Source organism: Podarcis muralis, chromosome 1 (genome assembly GCF_964188315.1).
Source record: "Podarcis muralis chromosome 1, rPodMur119.hap1.1, whole genome shotgun sequence".
In the NCBI taxonomy this organism is placed as follows: domain Eukaryota; kingdom Metazoa; phylum Chordata; class Lepidosauria; order Squamata; family Lacertidae; genus Podarcis; species Podarcis muralis.
In genome coordinates, this window is record NC_135655.1 from 64637773 (window position 1) to 64653345 (window position 15573).

A 15573-nucleotide genomic window follows, 5' to 3' on the forward strand; every position below is an offset into this window, starting at 1 on the left:
ATTCATGCTTGGGTGCACAAATTATTCTTATAGCATGGTAAATTTAATGTGCTGAACATCAGAAAACCTATTCCCATCTCCTTCCAAAAAGGTGAAGACAGATATCATCACCACTGAAAATGTAAGCAACAGAAACTTGTGGAAAGTCACTCAATGGGGAATACCTGATAAACCAGCTATGAAACATTTACAGGAAGAAAGACCATGTGTATTTATTTTCCAAAGAGCTTTGTGGTTATGTAGAAAACCCCATTCATGATACTTTTTTTATACACTAGCTATCTATAAATTTAAACTGGCCTCAAGATTACACTCGGTGCATACATTCCAGGAAATAGCAGTTGTTCCCCAGAGAGCTGTCTCCCACTCGTTTCTCCTCAAGGTTAAACCACTTCATTCTATTCTGTTGAGGCAGCAGACTGATAAGGGCCCGGAAAAGTGAAGTTTAAGGGACATCCCCATACTGATCACCAGTAAGCTCCTTTCCTGCCCCTTTTGCCTTTGGTAATTAGGAAAACACACGGAAGGTTCATCTTCACAGCTATCTTCCCACTGTCTGGTCCCAAATCTAAGGTGCAAAAGACTTGGGGCCAGATTCTGCTAAAGAATTGTGCTAGTGGGAAGCAGGGCAATGAGTTTCACCAGCATGATGGAGATTTCCCCTCTTCTCCTCTCCACTCCCATCAGGTCTGGAGAGTCAGGAGAACCTCCAGAACAGCTCACAGGAAGAGAAGAGCAGAGGTCCTTCAGTCTAGCAAGCAGAAATGCTTGCATTGATGGAACAATTGTATTAGCTCAATGTTGAATTCCACCCATTTGCCTGATTGGAAAAGAGTCATGAAGCACAATTGCATCTTCAAGAATGTTTTTCTTATAGGAGGGGAGCGAGAAACCAGTCATACCAAGGAGATGCTGTCTGTTATGTGTAATCAGTGTGTAATTATGGGAATGCTGATCTGTAGCTTAGCTTGGTATGTGCATGCGTGCTTGCAGCAAGCTCAGCAACTTGCATCAGTGCAGCATAGGGTGACCAGAAAAGGAAGATGTGCCTCCTGCACCTTTAATACCTGTGTATAAAATGGCTTTTCAGCAGGTGTAGGCTGTCATTCAAGCTACCATGTAGTCATCCTAATGTATAGCCAGAGCTGAAAAGTTGGCATCAAGTTTACAGAAGGGTTTATATGTGCTGATACTTTTTCTCTCAGAGTATAATACCTCATAACTGGTATAGTTCTCCAAGTTCATGAATATATCCATGGGCCTTGAAAAACATTATTGTTCTGAAGAGGAATGGGGTACTGGATGAGGTTGGAAAGACTGCACACCCAGAGAGTGCGTGCTCACAATGAACAACTTCATAAGCTAACTCTAAAGGCAATCCTTTAATTGGAAGAGACCAGTCTACAGTGATGGTGGGAACAAAATGGCCTAGTCAGGAAAGAATGTGTAATAAAAACCACAAGACCCAGTATGAACTGGGGTGAGCTGCTCCAGGTCATCAGGTTTGTGACAGTGACTTATGCAAATGTTCTGAAGAAGAGACGGTTGTTTAATTTCCACACTCTGTATCCTTCCCTGGAGAAGGAGCCATGACTTTCCAAACAAAATCTTTAATATAAATTTGTTAAAGTAATGAAATTTTGCTTTTCAAAAGTAGAAAAAATGTTGCAAGAACTGTGCCTGTTATATGGTTGTTTGTTCTGTGCAAAACATTTTTACAGTTTTGCTGAGAAGAAAACTCCGATGGGTACAAAGTAGTACACTTCACTGATTAAAAAACTAAGAGTGGCATTCTACTAATGAGTCACGTCAGTGCATAAGGACTTCTGTTTGTGCAATAGGGCTACCCCCCTTCATCTGGGGGGTGGGATTAGGCGAATCCCTGGAACAGTGCATGGGGGAAAGAGGTGAGGGGTCATTTTGGCTAGAAAGCGCGAAATTGCATTCCTTCCAGACTCCCAAACCATACACCAATTTCCAAAAAACCTTCAAAAACACAAATCATAGTTGCTGGGTCATGTTAATGGTGATTGAAAGCTCCATGAAATCTTACCACTTAATTCAGTGTATTGTTTATATTGCTTTCCCCCCATTGTATTTCTCAGCTTCCTAATGCTCCAAATCAACCAGATGCCTTTTATTATTATATGTTTCAGTTAATGGTATTGTTAATAACCAGCAAAGCACTCAATAAGCAGTTAAAGGGCACATGAGAAGTCAGCAAAAGCTGTGTTGAAACATTAAGAAATGCTGATATGAATTCCAAATTTTTCTATCCGAGCTCTGCATGTTTTCTAATCCAACTGTGGGTAACACTATCTGAGTGAGCAGTCTGCAGGAAATGTAATGAGCCAGTCATGTATAAATATCTAGGTGATGAGAAAGAGGAATCTTATGGAGCACATCCAGATCCACTCCCATGTGTGTGTGTGTGTGTGTGTGTGTGTATTATCAAGCACAATTCACTGGAAAAACATCACATACAAATCATTAATTTGGAATGATATACAGAAGCATTTTGTTCCTTAAAAAAAACCCTTCAAGACTTGTGAGGCCATGCCTGACAAATAAGGTAGTCATTCAATTGTGCTGTATGTGCGAAGCAACCACACACACACACACTGCATCCCTATTAGAGGTGACCAGTGAAGGACTATCTTGCTCTTTTTAGCCCAAGGACCCTAAAATGCCCCATGTTGGAGGGATTATGAACACAGCATGGTCATGTATTCCACTGTCTGAAGGAGTCTTCTACTTGAAGCGGCTGACAGAGTGGTGTAGAGCTAACAACTTGCTCATAAATACAAGGAAGACAAAGGAGCTTGTGGTGGACTTCAGGAGACAGAAGAGCAATGTCCAGCCACTTTTGATTGATGGGGTCTGTGTGGAGAGGGTAACAACGTTCAGATTTCTGGGCATTGAATTACAAGAGGATCTGTCCTGGAGTGTCAACACAAGGGGGCTTGTGAAGAAGGCGCAGCAGAGACTGTACTTTTTGAGAATTCTAAGGAAAAATCATCTTCCGCAGAAACTGCTGCTTGCCTTCTATCACTGTGCCATTGAGAGCGTGCTCACTTATGGCTTATGTGTGTGGTACGGAAGCTGTACTACCCAGGACAGGATGGGGTTGTGCAGAGTTGTTAAGGCAGCAGAGAGCATTGTTGGCTGCCCACTCTCCACCTTAGAGCAGATTTATGCCACAAGGTGCCATAGGAAGGCACTGGACATAGTAAAAGATCCATCGCATCCTGGTCACTGTCTCTTCGAGCTCCTGCCGTCGGGACGGAGATACAGGACGATGAAGACAAGAACGAGCCGTCTTAAGAACAGCTTCTTCTCCAGAGCGATCTTGGCCCTGAATGGGAAGCCTGGACTTTGAAAGTCATCTAATCTTCCTTGCTGTATTATACTGTATTGTTTTAATTAGTGTTTTTATAGTTGTTTTGATTTTGTGTGGAGTGCCCTACCTGGGTGGATGGAGCAGCCAAGTAATTTCGTTGTCCCCGAGAGGGGGCAATGACAATAAAGATTTATTATTATTATTATTATATTATTATTAAGTGTCTACTCCAAGTCTTAATTAAAAACCATAGTAGTTCCTTGAGGTTCCCCATCAGCAGTAAGAAGGCCCAAAGGTCACCTAGTCATAGTGTTTCCCATTATATATACTGTATTTCTATTTAAATCATATGAATTTGTATATAAATTTGCATACCTACAAACCTATGCGAATTTTATGCAAATCAGCACTTGCTTTTGCTGTTGGTATGTAAATAGCCATTTTATATGAATGGGTTCAATTCCCAGTACAGTAAACACCAAAGCACAGAATCAGACTTCTAACTAGGGACAATTTTGCAATCCATTAAAATACTTACCTGTGTGCTTTCTTCCATGCATCTGCAGATGAGACAGTTTGAAATATCGTTTATTGCAGCCAGGGTATTCACACATGAAAGGTCTTTTCTCATTTGTGTCACCTGCTGATCTAACAATCATAGGAGCTACTCCAGGTACTCGTCTCACATCCTATAATGGCATTAAGAATTTGGATTATTATATGACCAGTTTTCAGAACTGGAAGCAGTGCATGCAATAACTGCTCCAATTATACTACCTTAAACTCAAAAAATTGTAATTAATATATATTTAATTTGTTTATTCATCTTTTTTTCTCCTTCCTGTAAAACAAGCTTTAACATATTACTGCTTAGCGAAAAATGAAAATTTCAGTTAATAATCACATGTCATCTGACATGCCAGATCTAATATTTAGGAAAGTGCAATGCCACTTTGAAGTTTCCCATTTAGAGGAATATTGTAGCTTGTTCTAAAGAAAATTATTTCTGTTGTTTCTTTTTCTTTAAGTCAGCCAATAGTTTCTCACTGAGTTTATTACTGATGCAGTGGAACAGTGGAGAAAAGATCCTGTATAGAAGTGTAAAAGAAGAAGAAGAAGAAGAAGAAGAAGAAGAAGAAGAAGAAGAAGAAGAAGAAGAAGAAGAAGAGGAGGAGGAGGAGGAGGAGGAGGAGGAGGAGGAGGAGGAGGAGGAGGAGTAAAAAATAATAATGCATGGCATAGAGAAAGTAGATAGAGAAAAGTTTTTCTCCCTCTCAAAGCGCTAGAACTCATGGACCTCCAATGAAGGTGAATGTTGGAGAACTCAAGGCAGGCAAAAGAAAGCTCTTCACACAGCACATGGTTAAAAGTATGGAACCCATTCTCACAGGAGGCAGTGGTGGCCACCAATTTAGATGGCTTTAAAAGGGGATTCGGCAAATTCATGGAGGATAAAGTATATCAGTGGCTACTAGCCATGATAGCTGCCTCCATGGTCAGATGCAGTAATTATTCTGAATGCCAGTTGCTGGAAACCACAGGAAGGGAGAGAATCCTGTCATGCTTATGTCCTGCCGGCGAGCTCCCTATGGGCATCTGGGACCATCGCCTGATCCAGTTCTTAACTTAAAAGCAGCAGTTTCCAATGACAGCCTGGAAATCCATTTAGAATTGTACATTTTCTGCAGTATACTTACCTGTATTCCTCTAAAGACTCCATGGGTGTGTATTCTATACTGGGCCCCACAGCTGTATAACATAGGGCCTGCATGGTTATCACTTTCATATCCTGTTGCATGGCTGAAAATAAAGAGAGGCCAAAGGTTGGAAATTAACTATACTCTGTTGATGAAGTATTAGCGACAGGCCTTCATTCAATCTGAAAACAATGAAATAGACCAAGGAAACGTAATGGAAACTTAGTGATTCTGTTTCAAACATAGGTTTCAAAGCAGTGCTTTAAATTTTGATTACTGGAAAAAAAAAACAGTACAGATAGGGGTGGGGGAACACAGAGAAGCAAAAGTTAATGCAGCAGATACGTGCAAGTTATTTATCAGTTAAATGCCAAGTTGGCTATTGCTAATATCTTTGGAATGAGCAAAATGCTTCAGGTTTCACATTAAGTGCAGTGGGTTTTTGTCAGCACCTCATGACTCAGATATAACCAGATAGGACTGAGAAAGTGATGACATTTACAAGAACAGCAGTGGTGCAGCCACAGGATAGGATTACAAATCAGAGTCCTAACTATTTAACCCACATATCAGCTTGGAAGATGTACTGTAGCTTAACCTTTAGTAAAATCAACAAACAAGGAAATCGTTACCTTGTGGAAATCAATGATCCCCCTCTGTGCAGCAAGGATGCAACCCAAACATTTCCCTTGAAGTATTTAGGACTTTCAGTTTAAGGCTAAAAATAAGTGAACTTCATCCTGCAACATTTAACTTTCTATAAATATAAACCTGTATTTACCAGACTTCTGATAGCTGAGACACACACTTTTATTCTAAAATGAAACTGGAGAACCATTTCAGTCTTACACTTGAAGAAAAAAAATTACCTTTAAGTCGTGTAAGAGTTAAGAAATTACACAACACCCATCCCTTGACTTCTGTATCAGTCATTGATATCAGTGTGCTTCCTAATTGGAAATTCAATGGAACTTACTCCCAGATAACTGTGCAAGACTGCAAATATGCAGGACAATAATAATTATTATAATAATAATTTATTATTTATACCCTGCCCATCTGGCTGAGTTTCCCCAGCCACTCTGGGCGGCTCCCAATTGAGTGTTAAAAACACTACAGCATTAAATATCCTATGCATCCTATGCATGCTTGTTTAGAAGTACATTTCATTGTGGCTTTCTCCCTAGTAAGTATGTTTTAAGGACTGTAGCCTCAGGTAGTTTGTTTCTTATGGCACAGCACACAGAATGGAAGTTACTGGCATAGATGGAGACCTTTTGCGGGGGGACCATTTGTGCTCAGAACTCTTCTTTACCTTGAAGCTAGGTTACTTGCCCATGGGCAAACCTCTGGGGAATGCGTGTCAGTTGTGGGAGCAGTCAAAGTGAATGTAGTTAGACACACACACACACACACACACACACACACCACTATCTATCCTCCATCCAGGCAAGCAAGAAGTATTATCACAGTTCAAGGGACATTCCAGCCATATGTAGTGGCAGATGCAGAGCATGGCTGTTGAGGGTCACGGCCAGTGGGTGAGTGTCCTGTATAGAGGCCTGAGGGCTAGAAGGTCCCATTCATCCCCTAGGCCTAAAGTGCTCCACCCCTGGTATAATCCAAGGAACCCTCACAAAATATCATATCCTATTATAATGACCCAACACAAACAACATGGAAAAGGAAAGAGGCATGAATAAAAAATGGATTCTCTAACCAATAAGAAACTGTAGATTTTATCCTCATCAGTCAGTCTTTTAGAAAAAAATGAATGTTATAGAATCATAGAACTGTAAAATTGGAAGGGACCCTGAGGGTCATCTAATGCAACTCCCTGCAGTGCAGGAATCCTGCCCACAGCCAGGGCAGGCTCAAACCACCAACCTTTTGGTTAACAGCCACATGCACTAAACCATAGCACCACAGGAGGGCCCCAAGATGTATGTAACTAGTCAATAAAATTTCCACTGCTGTTCCTAAATGAAAGAACATCCATGTGTCTTTGTGCATTATGTAAGTATGGATGAATATATTATTATTATTATTATTATTATTATTATTATTATTATTATTATTATTACTACTACTACTACTACTACTACTACATATTACTTATAAAGTTGCCCTTCAATAAAAATTTCTTGGGTGGCTTACAAGCAAGACATTATTTTAAAAATACTGAATTAATAATTAAAATCAATAAAAGACAAAAACTATATTTGCAACAGCAACAGCATAAATAGTCTGTAGCCAACTAAGTCCTACTCAAAGTTAGACCCGTTGATATTGATGTAATAAATTTAAGTCCATTGGTTTCAATTGGTCTACTCAGAGTATGTCTTATTTGGATACAACCCACAGCCTGGATTATACTACAATAGCCCACAGTAGCCTAGAGCAGTATAAAACACAACTGCCAATTCAAACAGTTTGAACACCTTATTTCAAGTGCTAAAAAAAGATGCATTCACAACCGAGAAACAAAAAAATTCCCCCAAAATGTTAAGCAAGCATTATATATATCTCTGTTTAGAAGACCAAAAAATACTTGATCCTTGGGACAGAAGAAATGTAAAATGATTGAGCATAATAGTATATAGTACATCCAAGGCTATTTAAATGTATAGCTTATATAATAAAATGTGTGATGAAAAACAGAGCAGCTCTGAAGAATCATGACAACTTTGTTAAAAAAAACCAATAAAAAGATATCTGAAAAGTATGAATCCTTGAATTACTTCCTTCCACAACCTTTATTTTGTTGCACTGGCATTGTTCGTAAGATGGATAAACTAGAGCCCCAGGTTAATAAAGATGTACTAAGCTTTTTCTAGGGAATCCAGAGGCAAGTTAGCAAACATCAGCATAAAATATGAAAACTGAGTGATTCATCACCATCAACCCTGGATGTTTTTTAAACAGTTGGGGGGAAGTGGGGGGGGGGGAGAGATTACACAGAACAGATACCACATTAAGCCATAACTTAACAGCAGTTCAAGAAAGAGATCAGGATTTTAGCATGGAGAAGCAGCCAAAAATGTGAGGCACAGAAAATATGCCACTTTCATTTAGGAAAATAATGAAATACTGTTCAATGTGACTATTTAAAACAATTGTCATCATAGCACTGAAAAATATACACTGCTGCTTCCTTTGGTAATAATGCTACAACCAAGCAGATGCATTACAAAGATTATTTACATTTTTTTTAAGAAAAAGTAAAACTCTGTTGAGGCATTCTCATTGCCCAAGCAAGGCCAGTGCCACAGTCTAGAACAGTTAGGCACTCTTAAGCCCATTGCTTTCATTGAGCTCCGCTAATTGTACCTATTAAATTAGCTCCTCCATTTCCCCCTTCCTGCTTCATCCCTCAACACCCCATCCAATCTTGTTGCAAAACGCCCAAAGAACACTTCTACTGGGGAGGGGAAGTTGGGAATGGGGTTCTGCCCAGGCATATCCTGATCCGCACCTATTGCTTATTGCAGTCTTTGCCTTCTGAGTTCTAATTTGAATTATATTCAGGCTTGGAAACAGCACCAGGCAGCTCCCAGAAAATTTTATGATGGCAGGTACTTGACATTTGCTGGGAGTCAGTGTTCTGGAAATCCTTTTAACATGCTGATCATATTGGGAAGTCACCAATTTGAAGAAGAACCAAAACTTATTCTTTTTTTTTTTTTGCAAGTGGAACCACCATAACCATGGAAAAAAGTAGTGGATGACGGAAATGTAGTTGGGTCATTAGTGTTTAAACTACATACCATGGGAGAAAGTAATTGTCAAAGATTGGCAGTGTTGTATAGATTTAAGACACCTTTGTCACGGCTAAAATGGCCGCTGTTTCTTTAATATGAATAAAGCTGGGTCAGCATGAGTCAGCGGTTGTATATATAGAGTGAGAAATGTTAGTTTGTTGCTGAGTTGGGTTGGTTGGTTGGTTAGTTAGTTAGTTAGTTAGTTAGTTAGTTAGTTAGTTAGTGAAAGCTGGTAGTGTTGGTATGTACAGTTGGTCAGTTGCTTTTGCACAAAGACTTTTAAGAATAAAAGTCCTCAAGGATACTTTTCTCATGGACTCTTTTATGCCGACAAGGGTCTGAGGACCAGGCTGAGGAGACAAAGGGAGGTCAGAACCCTTTCCTTTTTTCTTTTTTCTTTTTCTTAGATTGAATAAAATCTTTTTTAAGGACCGGCTTTTTTTCAGAAGCCATGCCAGGCTATGATGGGATAGGAAGGAGGTGAGAAAGCCCTGTTGTGAACAAAGAACACTGCATGCACTTCCATGCCAGTAAAATCAGGATAAAGAAAAGGTCGTGTGCATCTGTGAACTTGTGTTACTTCAGCATGACCTATTTGGAAAGAGTGTGAAACATTGCTGATAAGCCCTCGTGTGTTCCGGTTTATGATTAATATATGGCTTTGAACCTCTGCAGTTATTTAAATATAGTTTATTGTATATCGCTTTGGATTTTTTTAAAAAAGAGAAAATCCATAACCCCACTTAGGATGGGGAAGCAGTAGGCTGGCACAGTCACCTCTCCACCAGCAGAGAGAAGTGGTGTTGGGTGGGGAGGCAGGTTCTGGGGCAGTAGAAGCTCTGGGGGGTGAGTGGGGTCAGGGACTGAGGGTACCAGAGAGTTTGGATCTGCTAGATTCAAGTCTCCTCCCGATATGCCATCCTGGAGCTGACACACCAAAACAAAAAAACAAAAAAACTACTGCCTGCACCACCTTTCTGCCTTGCCAGCAGGAGGCAACCGGACAGGCAGCAGTAAATTTGCCGCTCCACATCTCCCTAGTCCCTTGTTAGAATTGCTCTGCCCACATGGCATTTATAAAAACTAGAAATCTCAGCAGTAGAAATATATAACAACTTATTCACAGAGCAGGGAATCCTAGCTTCTACTTTTTGTGTGCTTGTAGCATAAAAGAGGGTTGCTTAAAGTGGTAGATTAGCAGATAAATTGTGAAAAAGAAGCAGCAGATGAACCTCCCTTAGAATAAGATATCATTTCCTTCTGTAGTTCTTTGTTATGACTCCCACTGTTGTTCATTGACTGTTACACCAGTGGCGTAGCGTGGGGGGTGCAGGGGGGGGCCGGCCGCACCGGGCGCAACATCTGGGGTTAGGGCAAATCCACAGGTTAGGGGGCGCAAATTACTTGCCTTGCCCCGGGTGCTGACAACCCACGCTATGCCACTGGTTACACCACTGGCAAGGGCTTGGCTTTTGTTTTTAATTGTATCTAGAATATCATGCACTTAATAAATAATAAGTCATCATCATAATTTTAAATGCATTTTTGTCAAACACAAAATGAATGGTTTGGTTTAATTGCAATTTAATTTTAGGGTCATGTGAATTGATTATATTTGGAGTGTACTATTTTAATATGAAAAAGAATTTATCACCCACCTTTCACCAGCAGGTCTGAGGGTAGGTTTGGACAATTTAAGAATCAGTATTAAAAACAGTTAAATATAGCTGTGATTACTGCATTGCAGGGAGTTGGACTACATGATCCTTTGGGTCCGTTATAACTCTGGTTCTATGAAATCACAGTCTCAGGAGCAGGGTTAGGGTCCTGAAAAACACATCTCATTTGTGCATGTGTGATTTTAACAAATGTCATATACATCACTTGATCTGTGTTTAAGGTTTACTCACAATGGAGTACATGAACTTGCTATTATTTCAGTGTCAACGATGCAGTGCCCACAGACACCAGCATGCCTGCTAGTACTTCCTATGGTGAAAGGTCTCAGAATATATCTATTTATTTATACAGTGTTTTACCAAATTTATAAACTTCTTCGCAGGTTGAGGCCATCAAAACAGTGTACAACACAATAAAAAGTAAGATAAATCCAAATTCTGAAAACAATTTAAACCATTTCTGCAAATTCTATAGATGTACAATTAATTTTTCACAAATGACTGCATCACACCTCAGGGAAACAACTTCCGTAGGTGCCTAAACACTGGACGCCTGTCTCATAATTAATTCCAGAGGTCTGGAGCTGCAACACTAAAAGCCCAGTTTCTAAGTGGACTTCCAGGGCAGGTGATACTCTCAGCAGCACCAAATCTGGGGAGCGTAGTTGCCCAGTGGTGGGGGGGTGTGGCTTAGGTAAGTTGTTTATGGTTCAAAAATACATGATAACATGTTAGCTCTTCCAGCCCAGTTCCTGTTTGCACAGGCTCAGACTCTTCTACACTGAACACACCCCATTAAACTTCACTGGATTCCACCTTCCCATTTGTTTTGAACAGAGGAGAGTTGCAAAGAGCTCCTCTCTCTTGAGTGTGGCAGTGGCTGATTTGGGTACCTTTCCCACTAATTAATGGGGTTGCTGACAGGTGAGTGATATGCCCACACCATTTTATGTTCCCATCTCCTTTTCTGCTCTTTTAGATGTGGCTGCGCCTTCAAAGTATCTACTATGTGTTGTGCCACAACCATGGAACCATTTTTTGTTGTGTCACACCCCAATGGCAGCTGTTTTATGACTGGTGCCCATGGCATTTCCTCAAAATTCCAAGTGGGGCCCAAAGCTTGGTGACCCTTGAAGAGAGCTGTTCAAAGGACAGTGATTCCAACTATGAGTGTGCACACAGCAATGATGGATGTAGCCCTTTCAGAAAACCATCAGTCGTACTAAAACCAAGTGTTTGACAAATCCAGTAACATCTACCCCTTCTGGAAGGCTGTTCCAGAAGCTAGGTATGGAGATGATTTCTGTGTACACCACCCATCATTGTGTACTATTAGGGCTATGCCTATGTCCAATCACATATGCCCCCAAGCAGAATCTGCTATGGTGCTTTTTAAAAAAATCATTTCTCAGATTTTGAAATCCTTTTCAAACATTTGTTGCAGTATAGTATGGGAAGGAAATCTTAACTAAATCACATAGGGAAATGACAGCAAGTATATAAAGGCTATAATCTGTGAAGAGATATATAGAAGTCACATATTTCAATGCAAAGAAGGATGCCAATATTCATTAAGTTCTTCAAGAAGGAGGGAAACATCTGAAACACTACACTCCTGGGAATCCCTTATGAACAGTCCATGTATTTTAAAGATGTAAATCTTAGGAAGAGTAGCTTATGTTCATGGCAACTGAAACTGAAGGCGCTGTGTTTTGTAACTCTCTCAGCCAAAGAAGACAGATAACTATTTTGGCTCATATTACCAACGATGAGGCTATGTCTAGCTCTGATTTTCCACAGATTCTACAATCTTGGCCTATACCAAAACATTTAAATTGACTTTACCATAGATCGTTCATCATGATTCCATCTTCTCTTTGCTTTTTCCTCCTAAACAACCCAGGTCGCATCACTGCTAAAAGTCTGCACTTATGGATGCATAGAATGCCATTTATTGTCTTCATTCTACTTTCAATATTTCTGTTTAAGCCAGGGGGTTTCCTCCTCCTCCACCACTCAGATCCCTAAAGAGTAACCTCTTCCTTGCTTTAATTACTTGGATCTCAGACAAGGTTTATATGCTTCTTCATTTTGCAGGATATTTTCTCTAGAAGAGACAAAACATCATATCTAAAGAGGAAATTGCAGACAATGAAGGAGAAAAGTCCGAAATGGCCTCCAAAAAAAAAAAAAAAAGGCAGAAGTGGGTATTGTATTGAGATTTAAAAAAAAAAAATCAAAACCATGTAATGTGATGGATTGTTGAGAAACTGGGTATTCTTTCCATTTTTTCTCTCCTGTGAGTTACATGCCAGATGTCAAAGGTACGTACCGCTGGAAACATTGGCCTCAGTTCATTACCATGTTACCGTTACATTTTACATCACTATTTAATGTGAATTTTATCCTGCACATTTTTTTTTTGCAATGTAACAAGTACCATATCTGAATGGGATGCAAGAGTACATTATTGTTATTGTTGTTATTATTATTTATTTGTATCCTGCATTTTTGCCTGACAGGGGCTCACTGAAGTCTGCAAACACATTACATGGGTCATACAATAACGTTCACCAAGGAAGTAGTTTAAGAATCCTTTAATCAGTTGGAGATATGTGCTGTTAATATTATTCCCATCTGTGCTCAAACTATCCAGCAGAGATGGGAAAACTGTGATCTTCCAGATGTTGTTGGGTTTGCACTTCCATCAGCCCCAGCCAGTGGTCAGGGATTATGGCATTTGTGGTTCAATAACATCTGGAGGGTCATGGGTTCCCAAGCCCTGCAACAGAGGATATAACAGTTTGCTACATCCTAGGAGAAGGGCTTATTTGTTTTTATAAGCTTACCAAGATGAATAAGTAGCATCATTAACTTACGTTTATTCGCAACGAATTGCAACCACACCACTGAGATAACTACAGGTTTCAATTTTCAGTCATCTTAGCATGACTTTATATGTAGCAGTTTCCATATAATAAATGACACGTTTTCTCAGTGCTGCCATAGCAACATAAATAATGCGCTCCATCATACTGTTCTCACTGTAAATTTGCTTACTGGCCCAATTTTATTTCCTTTCTTTTTTAAGGGGGGGGGGACTCCTGATGTCCAACACACAGAAAATGAGCTGAAATAAAAAAAGTGTTGTTTTTTAATTGCTAGCATATGCAGTGCTGAATCATTTGAAACAAGTAGCACTGAATAAGAGTGCTATCTAATAATGCTACCTCCCCATAATTAGATAGTATACATTTTGGTTAAGATTTCCAGTGACATGTTAGGATATCTCTTGCACTATAGGTTAATCCATTTCTGTTTAGTGTCATGTCAAACTCACATTACTTACACTCTATCTTTATTTAGTTTTCAGCTCATTCCAGGGCTTCTGTATAATAAGTACATGCTATGTCTGCACATGCTGGATTTGGGGGGGGGGGGGGAGACCTGGATGAGCAACTACTTCTTCTTCATCTTTATGTCTCCCTTCCCACTAATTTTTTTTTAGAAAGAATCTCTTGACAATAATTGATTATGTGTGGATGGGGAATGCTCAGATCTAATTTTTCATGCTTCTGTTAGGGCTTGGTTTCAACAAATACACAAAGCATAGTCAGGAAAAACTAATTCAGAACCTCAAATGGGAGGGTGTGGAGGAATTCCAACACAGAGAAATGTGCACTTAACGCACGTTGGTCTCAGAGAGACTAAGTGAGACAACTCTTCCAGTTGCAGCTAGGCTGTTTGAACTGTGGGATTTCAGTCCACAAATAAATATTGTTATAAGATAGGATAAGGAAATTTGCTTTTCTTCAAACCAAAATTATTTTCAACATGCTAACACCAGAAGGATCCAACTATTATCTATTACAGTGGTACCTTGGGTTATAAACGCCTCGGGTTACAAACACTTTGGGTTACAAACACTTTGGGTTACAGACTCCGCTAACCTAGAAGTAGTACCTCGGGTTAAGAGCTTTACCTCAGGATGAGAACAGAAATCATGCGGTGGCGGTGCAGTGGCAGCGGGAGGCCCCATTAGTTAAAGTGGTACCTCAGGTTAAGAACGGTTTCAGGTTAAGAACGGACCTCCAGAACAAATTAAGTTCGTAACGAGAGGTACCACTGTAGTTAATTAATACCCATCTATCTTTTTAAAAATAAAATAAAATGCTGCAGCTTTACTCTCAGAAGATGCAAGTAAACACCTTGCCAGAAAAAAGCAATTACATATAAATGAAAATAAAGCAATTATAATTATTTAAAATATAGTGAATCATTTCTTTCATACATTTGTGAAAATGCATTTTCTTATTTTCTCTCAAATGTTGATTTCAAATCTACACACCAGATACAAATATCATTTATAACTCACACAGTCGAAAGGTTCTACTCCACCAAAACATGCTAGCCAACATTAAATTCTGTGAGTTGTCCTCTGATTGCTATACTTCTAATGACCTTCATCTCCCCACTCTGTTCAAACTTCAGGAAAGAAAGGAGTGCACTGTCCAAAACCGCCCCCCATATCCTGCCTGCAGCCTCATCAAATATCTTTAGTAGCATGCGGCTCCTTCAAGAAGGACTTCCTGCTTCCAGGGTAACAGGAAACAATTTCTGGGCAAGCAGTGGCCAGACTGGAGCCCACTCCCTACAGGTGGGAGAGAACAACAGTCCGGTCCATAGGGAGGAAGCTCAGGAAAATGGGAGGGACAGCGGAAAAGCAAAGGCAAAGGATGTACAGTAAGATCTATGAGAATTCAAGGTAATAAAAGGACGCAAGAGACGGAAAAAGTATGAAGAAATGGGGAGGAAGATTAAAATAAGACATTTGAAAAGGGATGGAGAAAAGGAAAGCGTGGGCTGCGGCATTGTTACTGTCAGGAGCCACTGTGGATGGAACCGGGACCCACTGTGGCTTTGACCTGAGCTCTGTTGCTCTTTTTGTGAGCAAGCAAGGCCACTGACTAAAACCGTCTCCAGGCCCATCGTCCTGCCTCAGGCTCCAGAGTGACACAGCCCATCCAAGCAGACCACTGGTTTCTTCTGACCTGGCAAAGCTGTAAAAGCTTCCAGATCAGCCTTAGGGTTTCCCC

The 15573-nt window shown here is 40.1% G+C and overlaps 1 protein-coding gene and 1 long non-coding RNA gene across 4 annotated transcripts in view; both read right to left on the bottom strand.

Annotated features, from left to right (window-relative positions):
• Nucleotides 1–15573, bottom strand: part of LOC144327978 (uncharacterized) — a 78013-nt gene that overhangs the window by 11478 nt on the left and 50962 nt on the right. The gene's annotated exons all lie outside the window — the stretch shown is intronic.
• WT1 (WT1 transcription factor) overlaps nucleotides 1–15573 on the bottom strand; it is a 51962-nt gene that overhangs the window by 11478 nt on the left and 24911 nt on the right. For all 3 annotated transcript variants that reach the window (XM_077929989.1, XM_077929987.1, XM_077929993.1), the window contains 2 exons: nucleotides 5038–5140; nucleotides 3879–4029 (listed from right to left, as the gene is read on the bottom strand). In XM_077929989.1, coding sequence (XP_077786115.1) covers nucleotides 3879–4029; nucleotides 5038–5140 — 254 coding nt within the window. The remainder of the gene's footprint in view (nucleotides 1–3878; nucleotides 4030–5037; nucleotides 5141–15573) is intronic.